Source organism: Temnothorax nylanderi, unplaced genomic scaffold (assembly GCF_030848795.1).
Source record: "Temnothorax nylanderi isolate EJ_2023f unplaced genomic scaffold, tnyl_v1.0 TNYL_tig0042_pilon, whole genome shotgun sequence".
In the NCBI taxonomy this organism is placed as follows: Eukaryota; Metazoa; Arthropoda; class Insecta; order Hymenoptera; family Formicidae; genus Temnothorax; species Temnothorax nylanderi.
Window position 1 is genome coordinate 776,681 of NW_027249104.1, and position 21,884 is coordinate 798,564.

Sequence of the window (21,884 nt, forward strand, 5' to 3'; positions counted from 1 at the left end):
CGTCTCATGAATCATCGATCAAAGATTACTACCACGTGCAATAAAAATTTAATTAAGTTAATTATCATTTTTTTCCCATTTACTGCATATACATACATACATACTGAATTAATATCATCTTCTTCTATTAAAAAAAAATTAAACTTAAGTAGAGTTAAAATACTTTTTAAAATAAAGTATTAAATAGTAAAGAATTAGACTGTTACACTAACAGACATGTGAAGAATTACAATTTTTTTCTTTTTCTTGTGCATCATCATCCTTGATGATATTTCCAGTTTAAGCAATTATAAGACCTATGATTTGTAACTACAAAAAGTTCTTATTAATTAGTATATAACTAGTATATGGTTTATATAAGCAAATTATATGTGCACATACACACACTTTTAAAAGCATTACAACAACATAATAGAATAGTTATTATCGAAATAATAAGGATTATGTCTGCGATGTTAAGCTATTTACCTTGAAAATTGCAGTTATATAGAACTCAGCATTCATAATCAATCGCACTATTCGCAAGTATTACTAAACAGGAAACATGTCAATCTACGCGCTTAGTATATTCAGCATTGCGATATTTCGGTTATCCTTGGCTGCAGAATCTGAGCTTCGTAAGTCTTTTTTTTTTAAATTATTTGATATATTCTTTCAGAGATATTATTGTGCCTAATCTTAATAATATATATAAATTATGTTATATATGCGCGAAGAGCTTATTGTGCAACATCAATATAAAATTCATATAAAGGTAACTTCAAAACAAGAGATAATATAATTTTAACAAGAAACACATAATATGTCTTTAACGTAACAATGAATAAATAATCCAATATAGTATAATAGTAGTACCAACTTAATTATTTTTGCTATAATACCTGACATTTTCTATAATAATACGCACAGGTTATAGCCAAAAATTATTTTAAATTAGACAAAATGTTACTTATAGACTTTTGGATGCTAAAAATGATATCGCAAGTCAAATTTCATCAGTATCTACGTCAGATTTCTGAAATAATTGAGGTTTAATGCATTAAAAATAACTTTTCCGCAATATTTGAAATTTTCTTATACGAAAGGTTAACGTTATCTTGAAATTCTGATCAAAAGTTATGAATGTATTGTTCATCCCCTGTAAAATATATTTCTTTTTTTATTTTCGTATCTAACTTTCCAGCCATGTTATGAAAGATTTAAATACACAGTTGTGCTATCAATAAGATCCAAAATCCTCCTCCCCCCTATGACAGTCATATATATTTATAATTTGTAGTTTGTGACTGTCGATACACATACATAATGTAGTTTATGATTATGGTTTCGGCTAAATGTACCTATATATATAGATATACATGTATGTACCTATGGCATCTACGCTAAGAACAAACAATGAAAATAGTAATAAATGAAATCTGCATCAGGAACAATAAAACAAAAATAATAAACTAGGGTATATATGTATATGCGTATACATACACTTGTAAGAGAGAGGATTTCCTTTTACTGTATTTCACATAACATAAGTATTTATGAAATTTGGCTTGCGGCATCCTCTATTTCAGCATAAAAAATCTATTTAAAAACACCTTGTCTATAATTCAAAATAATATAAACAACTTTTTATAAAGTTGTATAATTGTTCTTCTGTATTCGTTAGTCACTCTATTATAAAGAGATATTGCCTCTTATTAGAAGACGTTTATTCCATATTTCTCTAGACAAGTAATACTCTTATTTATATTTGCAAGTGATAGTTTTTATTTTTGCGAATCGCGAGTATTGTGAATTATGGAAATACAATTAAAAGAAAATAATTAGAGAAGATGCCATTTTCGATCGGACTGGATCTTGGTAGCACAATATAATAATATTTCTATATTACTTAATTATTTAAGTACGTGGATTTATTATTCCAATAAGAAACTGTGTTTCAAGATTAACAAATAAAAGGCGCGCAGCGCCTTCATTCACTAAAAATAAGTTTTAAAAAAATACGAAATTCACTAGGCTATCAAAAGCCTCCACCCCGACCGAAAATAGCATCATTTCTAATTAATTGTAAGACTCATATCGGTTCAGTATCACTTAACATTGCATTAAAAAAGCAGCTTAAAGAAGAATCCGATTTTCGTGTTTGTAACACATAAACATCAGATAATATGCATAAAATTAAGAAAATAGTTAAATGCTGAATTATATTTCAAAATTATATCTATATTCTTAAAACAATTTATGTATTTCTCTATTCTTTTAATACTACTAAATGTTATTCAATTTCTATTTCTATTCAGCTGTAACCACTTGCAAGCGGAATATGGTTGATTATTCCGCCTGTTTAAAACACGCTTTAGAGGAAGCATGGCCACGATTTGTTAAGGGTATCTATTTAAAAAATTTATAAATATATCCATTATATATTCTAATTTACATATTTCTAAATAAAATATATGTATTACTATCTACAATTATCAACAATAAAAAAATAAATCCACAGATTCATAAATTGTACAACTTTTATTTAAAATTAGTGAAAAAATGGATTAAACTTTAAATAATCAAATTATTTTAAAATATGGATATTAACATTAGCTTATTCGTGTTGATAGGACTTCCAGAATTTGATTTTCCATCTTTGGATCCATTATTTTTCAAATACGGTAGAATTGCACTTAATTCTAATGAAATACGTATAGAAATAATTGTGTCAAATGCCACTGGTATCGGTTTAGCAAACACTCGTTTTTTTTATGTAAGAACACATTATGTTAATAACGTTTTCCGTTTGGAATTTGACGCACAAATACCGAGCATATTTCTAAAAGGTTCCTTGAAAATAAATGGTACTCTAAATGCATTCAGACTTGCTGGCGAAGGTATGATAATAAATTCTCTCTTGAATTATGATTTAAAAAAGTGTGTGTGTGTGTGTGTGTGTGTGTGTGTGTGTGTGTGTGTGTGTATGTGTTGCACATCTATATGAGTACCTAGACCTAAATTAATAATTACTATTTTATTATTTGACAATTCTGAAAGAATTAACGCCGTAATTTATATAACAGGTCCATTCAATGTAACCGTAGATGATCTTAGAGCAACGTGGGATTTTACAGGAAATGTAGTAAACGATACATGGATTGTAGAACATTTCCGTTTCGCCATCGCGTCACTTAAAAATCTTAAAATTTATGGCGATAATTTGTTCGAAGGCAATAAAGAGCTTAGTAAGTATTAAACTAATTTAGATATAACTATATTTTTGTTATTTTTCTCAGTATGCATTAAATTACCAGAATGAATACATATCTAATTTACTGATAAAAAAAATATACGTAAATCTTAACATTTTGATAAAAGTATAACTAGAATAATTAAATAAATACTGATAAACAATAATTTATAAATATGTACAAAAATAATATTGTATACTGTAAAATATCAATATAATTGATCAAATGGACTACTTGAAAGAAAAGAGAAATTAAAAGTCCATTATTTTACAAGTTAAGTTTTAAAATTTTTTTTATATTTTATCTTAACAATTTTCTATTAAGATTTTCCATTCGCCATTTTATCTATTCTTTATAAACATAAAATCACAAAACAAAAATAGTTACTTATGTAAATATAATTATATATTTATATACAACATTTACATTAATTTGTTTTTTACTAAATCAATTTTTATTTTCAGATAATCTTATCCTAATTTTTGTAAACGAATATTGGCCGGCGATATATCGACCGTTGTTGCCATTTATATCTGACTTCTTAGATACATCGCTGGTTGAATTTCCTAATAAGATCTTCTCGAAAGTTTCCTTTTCAAAAGTGTTTCCATAAAATTCATATGTTTAATTGCTCGTCACAGGAGTGCCAGCTTCTTCATAATATTGAAAATATATTTAGCTTTGCAAAATATATGTTAGGAATATCTTTGATTCTATAGTTTAATTTTTTCGTTCTTTAAATATTATTTGTAAGCAAAATAAATAATTAAATTAAAATATAAAAATTTCAGCATAAAATCATTTTTCTCCTGTTTTTTGTGAAGTTTTAAAAGAAAACCGGACGGCTCTCTGAGTCACCGAATCTATATATAGCCCACACATACCAGTCGATAACTCCATGCCGCATTACACCATCACCTGATCCAAGAACAATCAGTCCTCGATTCATTAATGATTAATATATACAATCTGTAACAAAGACAGCATTCAACGTGAACTTAAAAAGCTAAGAAAACTCCAACAAAACGTTACACATCACAGATAAACAAAATAATAAAAAATCACCAAACCAAAGCAACCTCAAATACACAGGCCAAACATCTTCAAAAACAAACAAAAAAGAAAAAGATATTCATCACCTTCCTTCCATACTTACAGTGAGTCACAAACAAAATCGGCAGAATCCTGAACAAACTCAACATTAAAACTATCTATAATAAGCCACCAACAAAAATAGGACAGTTCCTCGACAATCCAAATGACAAAATACGCCACTAAACACGTCAGGGATATACAAAATGTTTATGCTCTTGTTCCTTGTAATTTTGTTCCTGCGGCAAAGTCTACATAGAAAAGAAACCGGGAGAATAATAAGCATTCGCATAGAAGATAACATCAAAACGCAGTTAGATTAAAACATACGACACAATCAGCAGAACACAACTTAGAAAGTGGACATAAAATCTTGTTTGACAAAACTTCAGTACTAGCCAAGACTAATACTTACATTTTTAGAAAGTTTAGGGAATTAATGGAAATACATAAGCATCCTAACAATTTCAACAGAGACAACGGACAGAAGATCAGTATAATCTGGTAAACAACCATCCTCCTTGTCTTTAAATAAACTGGTTAACCAACCAAGGTCCCCCTTTCCTCTCAATCACTAAGTATATAAAGAAAGGCTTGGCAAGGAGCAACTCAGTGACTGGTTGCTTCTCCTTGATGAAGTAAACTGAAATGTTCGCGAAACGTTCAGACGCGTCGGAATCAAATAGAAAATAGACAATTCACGTGACTCCAACTCGGAAACCAAACTCAATGATATAGTAATTACTGTAGTTAGTCTTTAAGGACGTTCTCCTATTTATTCGTATCTCTTATACTTCTTAATCTTTATTTTTAGTTTTAAATCAGATCTTAATAAAATTTAAACAAGACTTTAATTATATTTAAATTTAACTAAAATTGATAACATTTATGTATTGCTTCGAGGTTTTTGAGATTTACAGTTACCCTTCATAAAAATAATAATAAATTTTTATATTAACTCCTTTTTATATTAACATAATGGCACATAAAAATTAATTAACGAAATTCCATCCTACAATATGTGTCGTAGACATAAGCAAATTAATCAGTAAAAAATTGTTCACTTTGTTATGCTATATAACAATATATAAATAACACACGAAATATTTATGTAAACTCTTGAGACTATCCATACTAATTTTATTCATACATAAGTTTGATTTTATTTCATATAATAAACATTTTCAAATAATAGTCTCAAACTGTTGGCCTATAATGTATATAGGTACACATAAATACAATGTGTATGTACCAATAATACATGCACACCATGTTTAAAAGACACTATAAGAGCACAATTAATTCTTTAATCTTAGAAATAGCGAACAGTTTAATTCTCTTTAACTTTTCTAGATCTTATATGTCTATATATAGAATGTTGATGTAATTATATTTTCTTATGTTGCTTAAGAAGCCTTGAAAGCCGACGTCATATAAGTCTCGTCTATAATCCAATCGAATTATTCATTGAAGTGCTACACAATAAACATGTTAGTCTACGTACTTGGTGCATTCAGTCTTGCAGCATTTGGATTATTCACAACTGGAGAATCTACGCTTCGTAAGTCTTCTTCAAAAATTATTTGTTATATTCTTCTTAATGAGTTTACTGCATATCCGCTTCTAACAGCAATCCATTGTTTTAATCAATGAAGAGTTTATTATACAAAATCAATACACAGTTAACATAAAGATGATTTCAAACAAGAGACATATAATATATTTTTTAAGTAATAGAAGTAAAGAGAAGTAAATATTCTGACGCAGATCCGTATGATTTTCGCGATCAGTTTGCTGAAATGTCTACATATCTAAATATTGTAATATTTATTATTCTGTATATGTTAATCGTCCTGTTATGAAGAGGTACTTATTAGACGTTTACTTTTTCTAAACAATTACAACTACTATTCTCATTTATATTTGAAGTATTAGTTTTTATGTGTGCGTAAGTCAAGAATATTGTGAATTACAGACGCAATTTTAACGTTAAAGAAAAAGAAGTGAAAACATTTTTTTTTTGCAATCACAATGTAAACATCTGATAACGTATACGCACTTGACGAAAATATAGTTTTAAATTGTGTTTTAAATTATATCATATATAGTATAGTAAAAACAATTATTGCATTTTTAGTTTTATTATCACTCCGTTTTAATCCATTTTTATTTCTATTCAGCTATAACTACTTGCAAGCGTGATTCAGTCGATTATTCCGCCTGTTTAAAACGCTTTTTAGAAGAAACATGGCCACGATTTATTACAGGTAATCTTGTTTTTATAAGTTTGTATTATTTTAATTTATATACCTTTCAAATAAAAAATATATTATTTTATACACACAACTATATTACTGCAATATTAAACATTAATAATAAATAAATTTCCATAAATTTATAAATTGTTTAAATTTTATTTAAAACAAGTAAAAAAAAGATTGAAATTTTTTAATCAAATCGCTTAAAATATGGATATTAATATTGGCCTATTCATTTGACAGGACTGCCAGAATTGAACTTTCCATCTTTGGATCCATTATTTTATAAGTACGGTAAAGTTGTATATAATTCAGGCGTGATACATGCAGAAGTTTTTTTGTCAAATACTACTGCTATCGGTTTGTCAAAAATTCGTTTTTATGATGTGAGAACGCATTTTCTTGATGACGAATTCCGTTTGGAAATCGACGTACAATCGCCAAGACTATTCGTAGAAGGTGCCGTGAAAATGGATGGTACTCTAGGCCTATTCAGAATTGTTGGTGATGGTACGTCAGTAAATTCTACACAGCAAAGATACGCCATGTATTACATGTATCATCATTTATGATAATCAAACATTACTCATTTGTAGGTGCAATACGTATACGAGGATGAGTCGTCAATAATTATCCGCACTATTTCTAAATTTTATTAGAACAACAGTAGACAATATATATTTACAACATTTTTTTAACATAGTCCCCTTGCTTTTTAATGCACTTGTTCCAGCGTTCCACAAGCTTGCATATACCCTCGAAAAAAAAATGGTTTTTGTTTCTCTCTCTACTATGTATGTATCACTTCTTGCACATGTTGGTTATACTGTTGCATATAACAATGAATGCCCAAATACTGCTGTCCAAATAAATACACTGTTCAAACGCTACATAATATCTGTTTTTTTATAGCTGAACTAGTGTACACTCTCTGTATTTAAAGTGAGATAGTGAGTATATATTTGTAATTTAGCGGAAGCAAGAAGGGAAGTTTTAGTGCAGTCCAGTGTAGCAAAAAACCTACATATATAGTCCAGATCTCGCTCCCTCGGGTTACCATTTATTCGGCCTACTTAAAGATTCCTTAAGAGGTCATCGATTTCCCACACATCAACATGTGTAAGAAGCGGTGCACACATTGCAAGTTTGTGAAACGCTGGAATAAAGTGCATTAAGAAGCAAGGGGACTATGTTGAAAAATGATGTAATTGAACGTTCTCTGCTGTTGTTCTAATAAATTTTAGAAATAGTGTGGATAATTATTGACTCACCCTTGTATATATCCAACTGTAAGTTCTCTCTGTAAAGAATTACTAAAATCTGTTTTGCTACAATCTTATTATTAGTCAATTATGATAATTATAATAGGTTTTTAATTAATCGATATGTATATGTGCATCACTATAATTTATGTAACAGGTTATTTTAATATAACCGCTGATGATATCAGAGGAACATGGGATTTAACAGGGCATGTAATAAACGATACATGGATTGTAGAACATTTTCGTGTCGCGCCTTCAATTGGAAAGTTTAAATTGTATTTTGACAATTTATTAGGCAACAAAGAGCTTAGTAAGTAATAAACTAATTCAGGTATAATTCTATTTTTTTACTGTTTTATCCAACATGCATCGAATTGTTCGAGTGTAATTAAAGACGTGTAATTTATCGTTTAAATATTTATATATAAGTCTTGTCATTTTAATAGAAGTTTGTCTAAACTAATTAAGAAGAACTAATAATCTGTAATTTATATATGTATGCGATTAAGAACAGTTGCATGTTACTCTTATGTCATAAATTGAAATATATATAATTAAATAATTAATTGATTTAAAAACTAGTAGGATAGAAGTAATATACTTTATAAGTTAAAATCATGTTTTATCATCTTTTATCTTAATGTTTCTATTCACTTTGCTATTTTTTTTTAAACAAAAGATATTACAGAACAAAATTTATTTATTTATTACGTATTTAAATATAATTATATTTATAATTACACTTCTATGGTAAGCTTATATTAATTAGCTTATATTAATCTGTTTCTTATTACATTGTTACGTGTAAATTTTTATTTTTAGATGATCTTGCCGTAATGTTTGCAAACGAATTCTGGCCGGCGTTATATCGAGTGATGTTGCCAGTAACATCCAATGTATGGGACCCATGGTTAGTTAGCATCGTCAATAATATCTCCTCGAAGGTTCCTTTTTCAAAAATTTTTCCATGAAATTCATACATTTATAACACATTAAGATTAAGAAATATATCGACGATCACAGAAAAATTATATCATGTAATAAAAAGCAAGCTGAATTTATATTATATAGAAACATTTTTTTAAGTTTCCTATATTGTAAACTTTATGAGGTGATACGGGAGAACTAGAGAAAAAGTTAAGTTAATTAATGCGGAATATTAATTTTCTAAAATTGATTTCTCTTATATATAAGCTTTTAGTTTTCCTTTACGTCTTAATTACATAATTTTTTTGCCAATTCTTTCATTTAATATCACGAAATAAACTCTTCTGGAAAATGCAAATTAAGAATATGAAACAAATTATGAGTGTTAATTTCTGCAAAGAATGATCAATCCAATGATAATCATATGTACAGTCTCACGCTATTTTTTTCTTTTCGATTAATTGGTTACAAACGGAAAGATCACGCAAAACTTTGCTTGGTCAATTTACACTTAGACTCCGATATACATATACAGACGCAACGAATCATGCAATTTTCAATCGCAATAAAGAATCAAGATCTTTAGATATAACTCCATGTTCCGAACGCGTTAGTATTTATGTCACTGTATCTCCAGAAGAGATTCGGAAGAATAAAGCATATGTATATGTACGAAGAGAATAAAATACGACAAATCTGAGGGAGAAATAGAGAGGCACCGAATTTGTTGCGGACGGATGTCAGGAAGAGAAAGTTAAAATACGCGTCAAGAACGCGAGAAGTTGTCAAACTTTCGCATCAGAGAATTCTTTCCGGGTTTCCCGGAATATCCGTAATAAAGTTATAAACTTTTAGGAATGGCCACGCCACACATTCGTTATATAACTGCTTGCTTCTAGTTTCTCGTAGCGGTCAACGACCGAGCTAATTTTGCTTTTTTCGAGCACCGATAACTGAATCTAAGATTCAATGGACAAATTTCTGCAACTTTTTTATGAGCTGATGAACCGATTTAATTACGTAATGAATTTGTCAATACCTAAAAGATAACCAAACCAATTCACCAAATGTTGCATGCATACGAGACAGGAAAAGGATAAATTAACGATTTATTTATAGCACACAGTAATTTTATGTCTGTCATTTGCCTAAATCCAATAATATTCACATACTATTAATAAATAAAACGCTATATTTAGTACGGTTGATTATAATATAGATTCTTAATATAACATTGTTGAATTTCAAGAAAATGGACTATCTCTATTATCATATAAAGCCGTTTTTCCAAAACTGAGCAATGAACTATTCTAGAAAATGGAAAATGGAAAAGTCTTCTATCACAGAGAAAATAAATAAACTTGAAGCTAGATTACTAGGTTAGTAAAAATCGTAATTAAAGAATATAAGAATGTTTACTTTGACAGAAGAAGTCTCTCTAATATTCTTTTTATCTTGAAAAAATTAATTTTTGTAGAACTTTCAACCTTTTTATGTTTTATTATTGCTCTTTACATTATTTTTTAATTTATTATAAAACAATGAATAAAAATAATAAAAATATGTTAAATTATAATACACAAGTTTGATTTCATTTCATATAATAGACATTTTCAATTAATGATCTCAAACTGTTGGCCGGTGATGTGTATTGTATACACATGAATACATATAATGTATATTCAAATAATACATGGACTCTCTGTTTGAAAGACTATAAGATCATAATTTATACTTTATACTTTATATTAATTTATACTTTAATCATGGAAGTAGAGAACAGCTTAATCCTCTGACCTTAAATTCCTCATGTCTTAGAAGTCTATGCATGTTAATGTTCATAAAATTCAATTTTATTACGTTGCTTGAAAAACCTTGAGAGCTGAAATTATATGAAGCCCATCGTCCAAAACCCATTCGAACTATTTATCGGAATATTAAAGAGAAGTATATTCTGACGCAGATCCGTATGATTTTCGTGATAAGTTTGCTAAAATATCTAAATATTATAATAATCTGTATAATTGTTCTATTATGTGTATAACAATACATATTTGAAAGAAAACTTGGTGTAGAGATATAAAACGGAAAGTTATCAAGTCTTTTTAAAATCTACTTACGCATGCACACGCATGCTCGTCAAAAGTTATAAATTTTTGGTTGGAAGTTTGCGAGTTACCATAAATTTTTACGTTCAATCTCGTGACTCCGAACTTTATAGACTTGAAATGCTTGAAGAGAGTGCCAGCTTTAGTAGAAATCATATAACGCCTCCGGTTCATGTACAGAAACCGGTATATACACGCACGAAGTTACAAATTTCAGCGCGAATGGCAACCCACGGCCATCAATCTTCACGGGCGTCTGAGCGACTTCAAATTTTAAGGTTCTCAAAGCGACTTGCCGTCAGCAAAAACTCGTGCATTCGTCGCGTCGGTCTGGAAGTGTACAGCTCCGCGAAATTACGAATCCCGATATGGATACTATCCCATCGTTACTATCGATTTTCGTCATGCATCGCGATATTTTTAGGCTTTTATGGTGCAAAACTAATTCGATATGACAAATCTATCGATTGTATAAGTTTAACTAATCCTTATAAAAATGGATATATAAATAAAATACCTTTTTATATACAAAATTTTATATATCAAAATAACCATATAAATTATTTATTTCTAAAAAAATAGAATAAAAATTGTAAAAAAAATTAAGTGTTTGTACAATAAGTATTGTGCAAATATCTTCATCGTGCAAATTCAATGACACGACAACACTTGGGTCGTATTACATCACTTTCGACAAGCGGAGCTCAGATTGACAAAACCGATATTCCGCCGTGATGGAAACCGTCAAGTTCCGCCACGCAACTGAATAAATCACAAATACACGACTACCTGTGGAGACCTGCGTTAATGCCCGCTACGCGTGACGAGGTGCAATTAATCCGTGATAAGTGCAATTAATTTAGAGTGATTTTCTTTGCACGGTAACCGCATCAAATTAAATCTGGCGCGATTCATCACACTGACAGGAAAAAGAAATAAAAAGATAAAAATATGAAGAGAGGTCGAGAGAAAGGGAGAGAAGACTCCGCGCGTACTTCCCTTCATCGGGCGAGGCAAACCAGAATGCAGAGGTGCGCACGTGGACGGAAACATCGATCGTGTGTCGGCCGGCAAAGTCGGTAGACGCGTGAATCTCAATTTGCCGGCTGGTCCCCGTGGACACGTGCCTCCACGTGTATTCGGCGAACATTTACATAAGATACGCGGTAACGCCGATGCGCTTCCTCCTGCGACGAGAGAGACGCAGTATCCCATCCCATCCACTTTTCGAGAGATTAACTCTATAGCTCGAAACGAAATACGGTTTATGCTTAGATTTATGCCTAGATTTATGCTCAATCTTCGACTAATGACGCAGAATTTTAGCACTAATAAGTTCTAATTAAATATTTGACTTAATTATTTAAGAAATATTTATTACTATTATTTTATAAAATTTGAAATAAGGAAGAAATATAATTTGCATATGTTACATAAACGTCCCTTTTTTGTGTATGTTGCTAAATGATATCAGTATAATTTATTCTTCTGAGACAACCCAACTGAGCGAACGCTCAGCTTCTTTCGCGGAGTGTTATCTTTAATCACTTAGTCTCTTCTGTCCCTTCGAGTTTTTGTTTGTAAAATAGTAGTTAAAGAATTATAGGGAGAGATGCCGACGTTGCAGCAATATTCGATTGGGCGGGGTAACGTCACGAAAACTTCGTCGGCACGGCATGGCTAATTAATCAAGCTTTTATAGTCGTCGTTCAGTTGAGCTCTCGACCGCCGTCCAGTTTACCGGTATTCTCTCTCTCTCTCTCTCTCTCTCTCTCTCTCTCTCTCTCTCTCTCTCTCTCTCTCTCTCTCTCTCTCTCTCTCTCTCTCTCTCTTTCTCTCTCTCTCTCTCCCTCTCTCTCTCTCTCTCTCTCTCTCTCTCTCTCTCTCTCTCTCTCTCTCTCTCTCTCTCTCTCTCTCTCTCTCTCTCTCTCTCTCTCTCTCTCTCTCTCTCTCTCTCTCCCCCTTCCCTCTCTTGCTTTTTTGTTGATCCATCTCACTCCCGGATTCATGCTTGACCTTTCACGGACCATCGACGGAAGAAAGACAGAGTGAGAGAACACGCCATTTGCTTTTGTACCATTTGCCGAGTTGCTTGTGCGATCTTGCAACCGCATAAATTATTCATGTCGCGATTAATGCGGTTAAATATTTAGGTACTCCGTTATTCTTTCACTTTAGCACGTCGCACCTCCGTGGGTGCGAACCACGGGGATTACCACGGACTGCCGCGCCTCGCGCAAACAAATTTCCGCGAGAAGTCGTCCCGACGCACAGCCGGCGACGTTCTTAATTGGTGCTAATTAGACGGTTATACGTTAAACGCGCGGGCGTCGCGAACGCGCTTTCTCCCGCGCGTAAAGAGAGTACACCGATGGCGTTGCTACATTTTCAATGAATAATATATACCTACGGTATAAAAATTCTCTAACGCATTATTCTTTATTTCTTCAAATAATTATTTCTTTATGAGAAGCAACGAATAGTATCACGCGTAATCTTGCTATATAAATTCTTTCGATAACCAGATATATATTATGTGCAATTTTAAATTTAACATGTAAAATTATTGTATGGTGTATATTCTATAACAGTTGCTCGTTTCCTGAGATTAAGTATCATTCATCTGAGCACGTTGTTGTTAGTTAATAAAGAATGGCCTGCTTCATATCGCGCGTACACATATCAATCCTTCGCTATTACAAATCATCGTATAGCCTCGATGTTCCGCAGGTATCTTGGAAGACTTGGATGATATACATAAGCGCAAACAGCTACGTGAACACGGAATAGATGGGCTGCATGTTGTGGCAGGGATATTCTCAGGAAATTCACCATTTTTAAGCTTATCCATGGTACTTATTTCTCGGAAGATACGGGAGGCCCAGGGCTTCACCCTGGCAGCGGGCGGAAGGATACAAAACGAGCGCAAGCTCGCCGGGTGTAAAGGATGAACGTGTTTTCTAGCCGTAGGAACGAGATACGTTCTCGGAAAATCGGTGACCGCTTTAGTACGGGGCAAACACGATTATCGGTATTACCCTTTCGCTTTGTTATAATAGAATTTTGTGTAACTCGATCGCAGTTACTCGTTTACCAAATTTACCACTATTTAATGTCTTTAATGTCTGCCTTATACATATCTATGTGCTATTGTTAAAGAAATATCATTTAGTCCTTCCACTTCTTTGCAATGTTGTCTTAAACATAATATCCGAACTATTTACAAAACACGCGAAATTTAAGAAATGTTGTATGATAAATGCAAATTTTCATCTTCAGATTCTTTCCGTTATAAAGATTTATAAAGATAATTCTTATGTCGAATAGATATTATGCATATACATGTAGCAAGGAGGTATATCTTATAACTTCTTTGTGTTTTACTACAATCCGTCTATAAATTAGTCAAGGGTGAAGGAGTGCCACTTAACCAGCGACAATAATTCTTCGCTGCGGGAGCTCGGTTGAACAGGCGATATGCGCCCCTATGAAGGATGACAACGCAATTTTCTAACAAAGAAGATTTTGATGATTTGTTTCGGGATAATCTTAATCCTTGGACATTTTAACAAAGTCTAAACATACATATATGTATACGAATGTGACAACAGAAATTTCCTATTACCTCTAATAGAACAATAGCATAATTTTATATATTAAATTATTTTATACAATTTACATAGTTGGTACTTATATCTGTTAACATGGTTTTATCGCAAAGCATCTTATATATGTGTAGAAAACTTTGTTAGTTTTATTTAAAAGAGAGAGAGAGAGAGAGAACGCGATAGAAAATTGAAATTATTTTTCTGTGAATTGATTAAGTTTTATTTATTTTTATTTTATTCGTAATTTATCTTAGTATACGATAATATTTGGTATATAGCATATAAATCAACTTGACTTCAAACCATTTTTATCTGGTCTCCACCCTTCATAATAGCCACACACACGTATTTCACCAAAAAATAAAACTTTGTTCAGCAGTTTGTCTTTGCCTTTTTTTATTCTCTTTTTCTTCGCACCCTGACCTCCCTGTGCGGATAACCTTTACGGTACTTTTCCGACTTGCTGTGCACGTGTTCGATACTGTGGTACTCTGACAAACTTATATGGAGCCAATTCATTTTCACGAATAAATTCGCTATGTCGTACTATTTTCCATTTACATTTTTCCACACGGGGAATATAATGACATTATCCGTCTACAGCGACTGAGAAACAAATTTTGAGGCAAATGGAAATGGTTTCAGCTTTTGATTAAATAAAAAACAATTTTAATCTGAAATTATAATTTACTATTTCCGAGATTTCACGTAAATATTATTTGTGCCGTTTAAACGGCGGACGAACCTTTCTGATACTGCAGATGCTGATCGCCTTGAACTAGGTATGCAAAATACCATCGAAATCCGTGTGTGTAATCTTGGGCAACCCATGAATCGTAAAAATCTGACGTAAAAATTAAGATTGCCCTTAGGCCGTAGTGCCTTCTAGGTTGGTAAGTTTATGTGTGTTTCGGAATCCCAAGGTTGTAAAAGACTCACGGTTTCGAAAAGTAGATGTTAAATCCTTCGGGAATAGAGCATGTTCGATAAGTTAGACATCAAGGATTCGCGATGACTCCCACCCAATTACTGATTTATTAATTCTGATTTATTGATTTAAAATCGCTGTTGTCTAGCGAACAGTTGTAAAAATTAATTTGCAAATGCGAAATAAGAAAAAAAATTGTATAATTAATTACATACACTGTTTTCAAAACAACAAGCTGTACGTATGCGCTATGTTATTAAAACTGTAGAGAGGAATATAAGGACTACAACAGTAGCAATTAGTATAATAAATAAGAAAGCACCGTCGCGTCGATGCGTGAGAAACGTAATTTTTTCTTGGTACTTTCATGTTTGATATGTCTGTTTATTATACGCGGACGACGCCTAGATTAAATTTCTCGCGCATTGACGTTGTAACAAAGCGGTGTGTACCATTGTATAACATATAGCGTTACTGACGAGAATCGCAAAGAACATCTCGCAAGAGACATCTGAATATTCACATATCATTCTCTCCTTGCTATTGTAGCTTTTATTTGCGCACTCTACATTTTCCTTTACCCCGTTACGAGCAGTTCCGGGAAGAATAGAGTACTAAATCATAGAACAACGAAACTGATGAAACGCATTTCGAAATGTGACCCTGGGGAAAAGCGAGACGACATTACTCCGTCCGAATCGATATCCTCAATATAGTGCATTTGGGCAAGGAATTACTTAATATTTATATAAAAATCTTCCGTTCGTAGACACGTTATTACAATATCGATTTCTTTTCTTTTCTTATTACATTAATATCAAACTGTACTATTGTAGCAGTAGCTATTCGTAATCGATACTGCACTTATAAATCTTTATATTAGTCTCGTGGTATCACATCGCGTTCAATTTAATTATATAATCTATAATTACATTTAATATTACGATTACATTTTAAGTATTTCTAGTATAAGCAAAACAACCTAATTGTGTTGTTTTATTATTTTAATAAAATGTTTCTGAGACAGAAAATCGTATTGCAAATTGCAGCATAGTAAATGTACTTAATAATTAAAGCTAATTAAGATCCATATTGAGATTTCAACTAAAATTTAGCTTACAAGCTGAGTAAAGACAATTTTTAATTAAAAAAAGAAGGTAAGTGAAAATAAGATTAAAAGTGCGCATAACAGAGAAACTGTAAGATAGTCTGTAAGAATAACTACTTTTTAATAGCCAGTTAGTAATGTAAGCTTGAACAAATGCAAATGTGATAAGGAGCGAGTTTTTAATTCGGAATCCAATTAATCACCCGATCTCATTAACCCAACGTTACTGTTTGCTTTGAGAGAAGAAACTGCGAAGTTACGTCGCAGTAAATCGCGGATCAGCAATAAATTAGAATTACCGTAATATCAACCGCTAATCAATTAGCCTCTAATCTCATTTACTTGCTTCTGAATGATTTGATCCTTACAGATTTGGACGCACAAACGAACCTCGACAACAAGCGCATGAAGAAACATTTGGCAGGTACCATCGTCGTCATAAATGTAATAAAGATTCCAAACATCCGCGCGTCTTACAACCGTCGGTTTTACGTTCTCTATCGATTCGCCGGAACAAACGCATTAACCGCGAACCGCGAACCGCCTAGTCTCAAAGGAGCAATGTGGCTACTGCACTCTACTAATGCAAAGCCCTCCACTGTCCCGGCCTCTCCCCGTCTATCCTACGTACGTACGCGTACTCCCCATTCCCTCTTTCCGGGCCCTTTCTCCCCACCGCACGGTCCCTTGCACTTCATCGAGGGCTCACGGCTCCTAAATTTCCTACCCTTTAGTAATAATATATTTGTCCCTTGGGCGTCGCTGAAGAGTCCACCTCTTCCTACCCAAGACCCCACGTGCGACTATTATCTTATATATATAACCAAGCCCGAATCCCCGAGTTTCCTACCGAACAATCCACGAGGTCCAACCCCGTGGCGTATCTTTGGGCATTGCAAATGTATCTTTAAGATTGCACATCCCTGAAAAGGAGCTCGTGCTAGCGCGTCTTCATGCCCACCGTGCGACTACGACGATTACCTTTGAAGGAACCGAATGATGCGTAAAAAGAGAGGGGACACGTGGCAAAAATAAAGAAACGGTAAAGAAGATATTAATGAAAACTACAAGGAATGAGTTAACAACGAAAAAGCAAGAACATTTTTAAATTAATCGAATATCTTTGGATATAACAATAAGGTCCGGCGTTTGATTTTACACAGAACATTTTAGCTTTATTATAGTTTGTCTTTATTGAATAAAGCATGATATTTTTCAAGCTATAAATTAACGCTGGGTTCTCAGTAGCTTGATATATTATATACATATAAGAAATCAAGCTAAGAATTCAGAGTGTTAAATATTTTAAATTTCAATTACTTTAAAAATATATTTAAAAAGAACAAAAAACATTATTCAATCTTTATACTAATCTAAAAGGCTGTAAACGGCCAGAGATTATTATTAATTGAGCATCATATATATATATATATTTTTTTAAGATTATTGCTATCAAATATTTATAAGAATATTCGATCTTTCTCTCTTTAAGAAATCGATTATTTCAACTATAACAAAACATAAACACTTTAAAGAAATTTTTATTTCAACGATCTTGATAAATATTTCTTTGTACCCGGAAAATAGCATTCCACCATGAAATAACATTGTTATACCAATTTAATATTCTGTCAGTAAATGTACGAAAGAAACTGTTATGCGCGTGTTTAAAAGTAGCATATTTTCTCAGAAATTACCGCTGGCCATTTGTATGTTAAATACGTTGACAAAAGAAATAACTATGACAATTCATACGCTGAGTAAGAACATCCGCGAGACTCTTATGTTTTGTTACAGTGTGAGTATCTCCTGGGAAGCAGCATTAAAAGATATTTTTGAATTTATCTCTGACATGTCAAGTCGAGAACATGAAAGTTAAGTGAAAAATGTAACCACTTTGCGGAATATGCAATAGAAAGAAACTCTTTCTCGCGTCCTGAAAAATCCGTAATGTGACAGAACATACTAAAGTCTTAGACATTTAATGCGTATGTCTTTCTCTCTCTTGTCAATCTTCTCCTTTTAAAAATTATTATTGTTAGTATAGTTAGATAGTGAATTTCATTGAACATTTCTTAAAAATTCGAGAGAATAAAGAAATAGGCCAGTATTCATAGTCGGTTCTTATATTTAAGACCGTCTTAAGTACAATCTTAAGATGTCATGAACCAATCACAGAGCCGTATTAGCATCTTAATACAATACTTAAGACGGTTTTAAAATAAGAACCGACTATGGAATACCGTCCATAGATTTATCAAATAAGCAACCCTTAGTAATCTAACGACACATTATTCTGCCATTTAATACCTTATTCATTTGAATTAAGTTAATTTAAAGAATGTTGTGATTTAGAAAAACCCGAGGAAAAAACCGCATGTAATTTTCATTGACCAGGTGCAACTGCATGATTTTTAAACAAGGGTTCCATTATATTTTTGCTTTCTGCTTGTAATGACTTTTAATTACACAAGAAACTTCAGCGCCAGCCCATTTTTGTTAAGGAACTTACTAACATACGTCTCTAGAAAAAGCTAAGTACGTAAAAAACTAAGTAAGTAAGTAGTAAGCTTCGCTGAGCTCAAAGTACATACATACTTTTTCTGAGTTACTGCGTTATTCCTCGAAAGATAAAGTCTTCACTGCTAATATTACTACAACCTTCGTAATTAATATGCTAATATTACTATAAAAGTCGTAGTAATATTAGCAACAACGACTTTGTTTAACGCATTCGCGGTTTTATCTTCTATAAATTAAATTAAAATACTTCAGAGTCGGCATTTTCTTTTTTTTTTAAGGCCGAAGCTTTCCGTGAACACTTGCGCTTGTTATCACAAAATTAAATAACTCCCTGCGCCACTGTTACGATAAAACATAAAACCAAGAAAAGTATTTTTATCACAGTAGTAAAAACTCAGTGAATACTGCGTAAATAGTCGCAAGTTTAGAATAAATTTTTCGAAAGCACTTTGAATGCCATAATATTTACAAATTGTGCACAGAATTAATTATTAATTAAAACATGTAAAACTACTATTACTCAGATTAATAATCATATATGAATTATATAAGGATTGATAATCTGTATCTGAATTAATATGTGATTATAACAATATTAAAATAAAATGTAAAACTCAACCATAAATAAAAAATTTTTCTTATTTTTATAATTACATCCCGCGACAAATAAGATTGTGTAATTGTCATAATAAAAAATTTGTCAAATTTTAATAAATCATGAAAATAAAATTTAATTATATATTAATTAAATCTTGTACATTAATTATCAATTAAAACTGTACAAAATTTTGCATGGCACTCAATATTAATAGCTCATTTTATATTAAATTTTTTATTTATCCAATCTTATATGTGTTGAGATATATATATATAATGTATATTTATATATAGAGACAAAATAATTGTCATAAGCCCATTACCTAAATAAAAAAGTTTCTAATCACTCACCTACTGCTGCGCAGCAGCGGAGTTATCTGCTACGTTGACTGCGTTGATCTGTAACATCAATGTAATATTCAAATTATAAAATAGTGCAATGTAATATTCAAATTATAAAATAGTGCAATGTAATATTCAAATTATAATTGCGCAAATTATAATAGCGCAAAATAATTAATATTTTAATAAATAATTATTACAAGTATCAGATTTTTTATTCCTTTTCAAATAAATATTTATTAAAGTAATTACATAGTTTCCGAAAAAAAAAACTTCATAAAAATAATCTTTTTAATTAAAAAAATTTTTTTCTGTTATTATTTTTATACCATCGAGATAGCTGATAGATCAATCGGAATGAACGAGAAAGAACGATTAATTTTTAAATAAGAAATGATACTCACCGCAAGGTTGCTCCGCCGGCGCCTGATGTCCTTCCCAGAACCTCCTCCTCCTCTCAGATTGTCTTCAGGCACTTGCACAACACTCGCGACACTCCAATCATTAGAATACGATAATTGCCTGACACTTTGCACGGTATTCCTGAAACACAATGCGCATTTTATTAAATTGTGGGAAAAAAGAAGGATCGGAGACCGGAGTACAGTCCGTTCAATACTTGCGACATTTCATAAATTAACGAAGTTTGAATAACGAATTTCGAACGAACAAAACGTTTTAATTAAACTATCGATGCATGGTACAAATGCCGAATTTATGCGGTTGACAAGTATGAAATACAGATTTAATCACAGCTACATTCATCGCCGCCGCGTAGCGATTACGACACATACCTACTTCGATACAAAGCTCTCGCCAACAGACTTTAATCGTAGGAGAAATTTGATCACGTAGCGGATTATCTGCAAAGAATCGTGTTCGGCGTCTCCCCTACTTGTTACAACGATTGCATCTCGAAGATTAATGCGACACACAGACAGGCGTCTACATGCAATACCAGACCGCCGACATCTGTGGACGGACAGCCGAAATGCGTGACGGGAGGCGCGGCCATATTGAAGTGGGTCACTATCGGGTGTCGCTATCGAAATTTTCCTATTTCTCGTGAATGCTGTACCAGTATGAATAAACTCTTTCTTTCAGAATCTGTATATGTATATCTTGCCCTACCGCAATATGACGACAGGATTTACCCGTGCATCACAGATCCCGGCCGAGACGCCTGTTAGTGATCTAAATAATGTATAAAAGTCTGTGATGCGACAATATACGGAGGCATTCGCGAAGTCGCCACGCAGATTGCCGCGCGAATAAACACTTGCAACAACGCTATACGTTATAAAAAACACTCACCGAACGATTCGTTACCGCCGTGAACTGTTTAACATACCGTTAAATAAAGATACGCAAAATATTCTGCTCCTTGAAAATTAAATTAGTTATATTAATGAATATAACTAAATAAACGCGGAATTCTCCGTTACTCGATCAATCTATATACATATCGTTTTATGTATTACCCTAGATGTAAAAATAAACCGACCATAATACGAAAATCGATGAAAGATTTCGCGATCGAAACGCGATACGGAGATAGTCAAATTCGAGCATTGTTAGAGAAATAATTAAAAGTAATAACTTATGTAATTCCCGTCTCATACGCTTCAATTCCTAATTCGAATGACCAATCGCGCGAAATATCCGCTTCACGGATCTCACGAGCCGGCATCTCGATATGCTTACGAGTCGTTAAATGAGGGAATTAATTACTCTTACGGACTGATAACTTTCAGTTGTTCGTAAAGACATGCGTTTGGTATCCCACGGTACTTGTCGCGATCGCATCTCGAAAAGTATAATATGGTAATACACGGAGAGCGACTCGTACCATTGCCTATCCGTTCGACGGCTCGGGCACGAATGACGACGCCCGC

The 21,884-nt window shown here is 32.3% G+C and overlaps 2 protein-coding genes, 1 long non-coding RNA gene and 1 pseudogene across 3 annotated transcripts in view; 3 read left to right on the plus strand and 1 right to left on the minus strand.

Annotated features, from left to right (window-relative positions):
- LOC139771660 (uncharacterized) overlaps positions 1–21,033 on the minus strand; it is a 67,464-nt gene extending 46,431 nt beyond the window's left edge. The window contains exons 1-3 of the long non-coding RNA XR_011717946.1: positions 20,784–21,033; positions 20,394–20,532; positions 19,999–20,046 (exon numbers count right to left, since the gene is read on the minus strand). This is a non-coding gene — a long non-coding RNA (uncharacterized lncRNA). The remainder of the gene's footprint in view (positions 1–19,998; positions 20,047–20,393; positions 20,533–20,783) is intronic.
- Positions 105–4,018, plus strand: LOC139771652 (circadian clock-controlled protein daywake-like). Its single transcript, XM_071704584.1, has 5 exons — positions 105–617; positions 2,298–2,384; positions 2,613–2,879; positions 3,066–3,227; positions 3,698–4,018. Exons 1-5 carry the CDS (start codon positions 545–547, stop codon positions 3,844–3,846), a joined length of 738 nt encoding a protein of 245 aa, XP_071560685.1. The 5' UTR covers positions 105–544; the 3' UTR covers positions 3,847–4,018.
- On the plus strand, positions 3,926–4,803 carry LOC139771636 (uncharacterized; annotated as a pseudogene).
- LOC139771656 (protein takeout-like) lies at positions 4,948–8,909 on the plus strand. Its single transcript, XM_071704587.1, has 6 exons — positions 4,948–5,062; positions 5,737–5,886; positions 6,506–6,592; positions 6,827–7,093; positions 8,003–8,158; positions 8,671–8,909. The coding sequence occupies exons 2-6, from the start codon at positions 5,814–5,816 to the stop codon at positions 8,817–8,819; spliced, it is 732 nt and encodes a 243-aa protein (XP_071560688.1). The 5' UTR covers positions 4,948–5,062; positions 5,737–5,813; the 3' UTR covers positions 8,820–8,909.
- Positions 21,034–21,884: the final 851 nt, after the last annotated feature.